The following is a 6329-nucleotide window of genomic DNA, read 5'->3' as shown; positions in this document are numbered from 1 at the left end:
AAAGGTTATCGGTAGTTATATCCAATATAACTCTTTGTGGTCTTTTGGGATTGATGGATGTAGACCTTTTTGCTCCCTTTAGATCATGCATCGTCATTCTTTATGCCTTCTTGTTCTAGTTCATATAAAATGATAGTGTGGTTTCTGTTAATGGAAATCAGAGAGGGAGCTTTTTTATTAAAAAAAAAAAGATCCAAAAAACCATGTGTACCTCCCTTGCATGCTTTAAAAATCAGAAAGATCCCTTTCAACCAAAGACCAATTCAGAAAAATCCATGCCTGCCCTCCTCGTGCGCTTTTTTTCTTTTCAAAATAAAGGCACAAGATACATCCATCCCAACTTCAGTATAATCACAACAGAAAATCATGTGTGTTCAAAAAACAACAGAAAATCCTTTAAAAACAAAACAGAAAATCATTTGCGCTTTACACGTCCCGCTCACTCACTCACCCCGGGACAAACCACGGCACATATATACTACCTCGTGAGTCGTACGTGTCGCTGCCTCGCGCACCAGACACAACTCCAAAACCCAAATTTAGCTCTGCCCTCTCGCCACGTACGCGATTGCTGCTGGGGGGGGGGGGGGGGGGGGGGTGGGGATGACGGAGGCAAAGGCGGCGCCGCTGCTGGCGCGGGAGGACGGGGGCGCCGCCGCCGAGGGATCCGGGCGCGGCGGCGGAGCGACGTGGGCGCAGACGCGAGGAAACATGGTGGTGTCCATCGTCGGCACGGGGGTGCTGGGCCTGCCCTACGCCTTCCGCGCCGCCGGCTGGCTCGCGGGAACCCTCGGAGTCGCCGCCGCCGGCTGCGCCACGCTCTACTGCATGCTCCTCCTCGTCAGTATGTACCCAAATTTGCTTTGCATCTTCCTCTTTTGTTTCTCTCCCGCTGATTATCTGGGTTTAAGCCAAAGAATATATTTGGAGCTGCAATGCGTTCTGTCTATATGCAGATTGGGTGAACTGTTCATGATAAACTGGATGACGTTCGTGCTTAAACTTCCAAGTATTGTGATGATTTGAAGATCTCAATCGCCATTAGTAGTGCAGAAAATACAGTTTTATTTTTTATTTTTTTAGAAAAGGAGGATGACCCCGGCCTCTGCATCTGGGCGATGCATACGGCCACTTTATTAATTATTCTCACAAGATCGTACAAAGTCATACAACAGTAAGACTAAAGCCGCCGTCTAAGCAACAAACTGTCGCTACACCTATCCAGTTGATGAAGGGGCGCAGATAGCCTGGGCCTAATACCAAACAGACATCGCAGCCAAGCCTAACATCTAAGACATGAGACCCCAACCTAGCCACTTGCCGGGTCTGGGACACACACTGGTCCGGCGTGCTCTCAGAGGCCGCCGCCGCCAACTGCCACCGCTCCATCTTCAGAACTGTACTGATGCATCAACCTTGCTCGGTCCAGCTATCGTCGACGCCACCACGGCGCCCAACGGCACCTCCTCCCTGCGTGCAAACAGCTGAACACGTCGCGGTCGCCACTGATACACCTCAGCGCCATGCTGCCAAGTACCACCAGCCGACACAGCTTGAAGTCCTTGGAGGATCTGTCGTGCGTAGCACCTGCCGACCAGGCATGACCAAGCGTAGCACCTGTCGATCAGGCATGACTTGACATCTCCACCGAAGCTCCGTGCAAGACGAAGCCATTCCACCTCCTGCCTCTGACTTCCAGCACTGCTCCACAAACGATGCTCCCAAGAGTGAAACGACACCGTAGTGCCGCCATCATCCGGTCTGGAACACCAGATCCTAGGGTTTCCCCCGGAGCAGTACGAGTGGGTCGACGGTAGTCACATGACGATGCCTTCATCAAGGTAACGACGTGGAATGCCGCCATCGCCCGCCGTCGGCTCGGTTTTCACCGGCAACCATGTCTCCCCGACTCGCAGCTGGTGCTAGATGACGGATCCCGAGATCCGAACACCCAGCCTCAGGTCGACCACCTCTGACGGAAGAGATGACCACCACCGCCGGCTGCACCGGTCAGAACAGATCTGAACGAAGGTGCCGCCGACGAGACCACCAGGCCCTCCACGCCGCCATCGCCGATCTGAAGGCAGCACGCACGCCACCGCAGCCAAGCTGGCCGCCGCCGCCGCCGACCGCAGCCGCCGCCCGAAGGGCCATTCGCAGCGCCCGCAGCCCTGGCCGCCGCCCGCGACTGGGCCGCCCGCCGCCAGGACGGGCCGGCCTCCCGCCGCCTGCTGCAGCCATCCGCCGCGCCGCAGATCCCAGATCGGTCGCGCCACCACACGCCTTGGGGTCCGCCCCACCCCGGAGACGCGCGCGAGAGGAGATCCCCCGCCACCGCCGTCGGCCCCCGGGCTTAGCCCGGCGGCGTCCTCCGGCGGCGGCGGAGGGAGAGGAGGAGGGAGTTTGCGGCGGCGGCGGCGGCTAGGTTTCTGGCTCCGCCCGAGTCGCCCTAGGGGGAGGACGACGCGGGGGCTAGGGTGAATAGTTGGACCTATGAAATACTTAAAATTTCCTGCCACCAAAAATACAGTTTACCCACAAATTATTTGTGTGGCTTTGTTCCTCTCTCATTTTTTTTGAGCTCGCTTAACCCCTTAAGTATCCAAATGAAAACAATAGAGCGCTATAGGGTTCTAAGCAATGTCTCGTTAAATGAAATCGGTGGACAATCGTTCGCTATAACGTGATATACCGTCACTATAGCGGATTTTAAGGATTGCGCTATTTTGTCATAGCACGCTATTTTGTTCCCCCGGAAGTATCATGTCTTGGACGATTTTACCCTTAGTTGGTTTCTGAAAGACCAATAATGTGCATATATACAAAAAAACTCGTACATGTATCTACGAGATGAAATATCAATGTGCAAATTTTTGTTAATGAGTATGATTATTTGCCATGCGTGCAAAAATAAAAATAAATGAGGTATTTTCCTACAAGTGGATTTTTGGCTCTTGGGATCGCATGATCTCTTTATTCCAAAATTTTCAAAAACTGATTTAAAAAGTTTTATATTAGAGTGAGTCATGTAACAAGTTTTTGTAAAGATGAATTCAAACCGGGTTTAAGAAAAAACTAAAGAGGCTAGAATAGCGTTTTCACATTGTGAAAGAAAACTTTGCTTTGTTATTTATCCACAGTTCACCCATCTGTTGTTTTTTTCTCTCAGAACTTCAAATTGAGTCATTTACATTTGAGATTCGTTTTGAATTTTTTGGGATGGGTGCATTTTTTTTGTTTTTTTTAAGCGGTCATGTGACCCCGAGAGCCAAATGTTATTTATTTATTTTTCTGAACAGGTCCTAAATGGTTAAACATGTGTATTCTACTTTTTCTGTTGCTTGTTGAGCATGCTCAATGCTTTCAGTTGGACTAAGCCTAAGAACTTTATTTGGCTTAGTTCACAATAATTGGCACTACTTTTATGGTGAATTTTTGTGTGTGCATTATGACGAATCTTTTACTCTTATAAACTGACCAACTTTACTTTTGACGAATGCATTACCATTTTTCAGCTGTGTAATTTAATTGGTGTATTTTCTATCTGAAGGTGGAGTGTAGAGATAAACTGGAAGAGGAAGAAACAGAAGAGCCATGTGATGTTCTCTACACGTATGGGGATTTGGGTCAGAAGTGTTTTGGGACAATCGGTCGATGCTCGACAGAAATCCTCATCTTCCTTTCTCAAGCCGGCGGTTCTGTTGCTTACCTGATATTCATTGCTCAGAATCTCCACTCCATGCTTACCCAGTTCATGTCACCAGACACCTTCATCTTTGCCATCCTCCTGCCTATGCAAATTGCACTCTCCTTCGTTCGCTCGCTGTCCTCCCTTTCACCTTTCAGCATATTTGCAGATGCATGCAATGTCCTAGCGATGGCCATAGTTATCAAAGAGGACATACGGCTTTTCGACCATCCATTTGCAGATAGAAGTGCTTTTAATGGGCTTTGGGCGATACCTTTCTCTTTTGGGGTTGCACTTTTCTGCTTTGAAGGGTTCAGCATGACTCTGGCACTGGAAGCATCGATGGCGGAACGGAAAAAATTCAAATGGGTGCTTTCTCAAGCACTTGTATGTATCATGTTTGTGTATGCATGTTTTGGAGTGTGCGGATACTTGGCTTATGGTGAAGCCACCAAGGACATCGTAACACTTAATCTTCACAACAGCTGGTCTTCTTCTGCAGTTAAGGTTAGTTCACTTTTTGTAACTTATTTGGTGTGATCAGATTTGAATTTGCTGAAGTAATGACGGTTGTACCAAGCTAACAGTTGGAAGATTTAAATTTTACAGATTGGCCTATGCATTGCACTAGCATTCACATTTCCGGTCATGATGCACCCGATCCATGAGATTGTTGAGGCGAGAATCAGATCGAGTCGGTGCTTTCAGAAGTTTTCACAGAATGTCGGTGGCCCCAATTGGTTAGCCTTGCACGCAAGCCGCATCATGGTGGTGATCATCCTTGCTGTGGTGGCCTCGTACGTGCCTGCATTTGGGGCCTTCATCGCCTTCGTCGGGAGCACGGTGTGTGCTCTGCTCGCTTTCGTGCTGCCTACCGCCTTCCATCTCAGCATTGTGGGGTCTTCGATGAGCTTGTGGCGACGCCTGCTGGACTACGGTTTCCTTCTCTTTGGCCTTGTTTTTGTTGTCTATGGAACCTTCACTGCTCTCTAGCTTGTCACATTGACCAAGATCAAAATGGCCAAGAACTATGCTGGTGTGTACAGGTCAGGTGTAATTATAAACCACATGACAAAATGTAATGCACATGAGAGAAAGCAATAGAAAAGAAACACCATCTAAAAGAAGACGACGAAAATAAAACATGGATTTGAGAGATTATTCAAGAAAATGTTCATCAGGATTGGACTCGAAGGAAGCCCAGCTGCAAGGCACAAAGATCTACTAGAATCCCGAGGTGATTATTTTGAGCCTCGATTTGGAATTTCAGGTAGCGCATGGTAGCTTATGCTACGAGTACTAAGCAGTAGGGTGCTTTGCTGCGCCGAAAGATCACCTCAAAAAATTGATGGCATTTTCAGCTATTTGAAATAAGAACATGCAGTTTCACTAGAGTAAGAGTTTAGTCGTATAAAAACGATCACCTCAAAAAATTGATGGCATTTTCAGCTATTTGAAATAAGAACATGCAGTTTCACTAGAGTCAGAGTTTAGTCGTATAAAAACGAGGAAGGATCCTCGGGGCATTCTCCCCCCAACGTTTAGTTAAAATGAGGATGTGGTGAATTCAATCTACAATTTTTTGCTGTGGCTGCATAGGTGTTCTATAAAGGGACCAACATGATAGATTGCACAATCGGATTTTAAGAATATAAAGGGTGCATCTGCACCCGAAGTGGACAGTAAATTCATTTAAAATAGTAAAAGAATCAAAAAAACAATTGATTTTTTTATGATGCTAGATGCTCATGTGCGTGAAGTCCGTGCCAAATTTCGTGGAATTTGAACATTTCAGTAGCTCTCAGCAAAATTTCGGGGATGTAAGAAAGTTTACTGCTCATCTATTGATTTGATCGATCTTGTCTTTTTTTATCATGAGCTCCTCAGATGTTCGAACAAGATGAAATTTGGTATGAACATCGCACATTGGAACATATTCCACTGAATTGAATATCCGTATAAGGGTCTCATGAGCTAGAGGTTAAGGCTCTGCGGAAGAAAACCGTCTCCCAACAGAACAAGTGCAGTACATATTTCAGAGAGAACCATACTTGCACACATTTAAAACCCTTGAATGAGAATAAGAAATTAATGTATAAGCGAACTTTGGGATTCAAGTAAGTTATAGATCATTAAGAAATGTTAGAGAAACGGAAGTTTTGATGTGTACCCCCATTAGAGTTTGTTCACTTCTTTGCTCAAACAACTTCATCTTCTCTGCAAATAAATTTGTATGTCCACAATGTTGAAATATAGGGTGGGCTTTAGGCCCATCTAACAATTTCGGAAAATCTCTGGGAGCCCATGTCGGTGTCATGACAAGAGATGTGATGGCGAACCAACATGTGGTTGTATGGCTAGAGTACAGTGGTATCCCAGCCCACCAGAGTTCAAGTCCTAAACTTGACATTGATGCTTGCATTTTTTGGATTTATTTCAGGCCTTCCAGCGATGTGCGTTCCGTCTTCCGTGTGAGGAGACGTTTCCGTCGACTACGAAGGTGTCTATGGCAACTTTGTTAATCTCAAGATGATGTGCCGGCCCAATCTCTCGGAGATGCTCATGGGGATAGGGTGTGCATGTGTGCGTTCATAGAGGTGAGTGTATGCTCGCATATGTGAACGACTTCGATTGTATAGTG

The 6329-nt window shown here is 46.9% G+C and overlaps 1 protein-coding gene across 1 annotated transcript; it reads left to right on the top strand.

The window, feature by feature from the left end:
* Positions 1-603: 603 nt before the first annotated feature.
* LOC109743667 (amino acid transporter ANT1) lies at positions 604-4815 on the top strand. Its single transcript, XM_020302755.3, has 3 exons — positions 604-840; positions 3551-4195; positions 4298-4815. The coding sequence occupies exons 1-3, from the start codon at positions 604-606 to the stop codon at positions 4679-4681; spliced, it is 1266 nt and encodes a 421-aa protein (XP_020158344.1). The 3' UTR covers positions 4682-4815.
* Positions 4816-6329: the final 1514 nt, after the last annotated feature.

This window comes from Aegilops tauschii, chromosome 5, assembly GCF_002575655.3.
Source record: "Aegilops tauschii subsp. strangulata cultivar AL8/78 chromosome 5, Aet v6.0, whole genome shotgun sequence".
Taxonomy (NCBI): Eukaryota; Viridiplantae; Streptophyta; class Magnoliopsida; order Poales; family Poaceae; genus Aegilops; species Aegilops tauschii.
The sequence above is the reverse complement of the archived record's forward strand: the minus strand, read 5'-3'. Positions and strand labels throughout refer to the sequence as shown.

Coding starts and splice junctions, on each gene's coding strand:
- LOC109743667 (XM_020302755.3), top strand. CDS start 604: ATGACGGAGGCAAAGGCGGCGCCGCTGCTGGCGCGGGAGGACGGGGGC. Junction 841..3,550: donor TCTACTGCATGCTCCTCCTC/GTCAGTATGTAC, acceptor TTCTATCTGAAG/GTGGAGTGTAGAGATAAACT. Junction 4,196..4,297: donor GGTCTTCTTCTGCAGTTAAG/GTTAGTTCACTT, acceptor TAAATTTTACAG/ATTGGCCTATGCATTGCACT.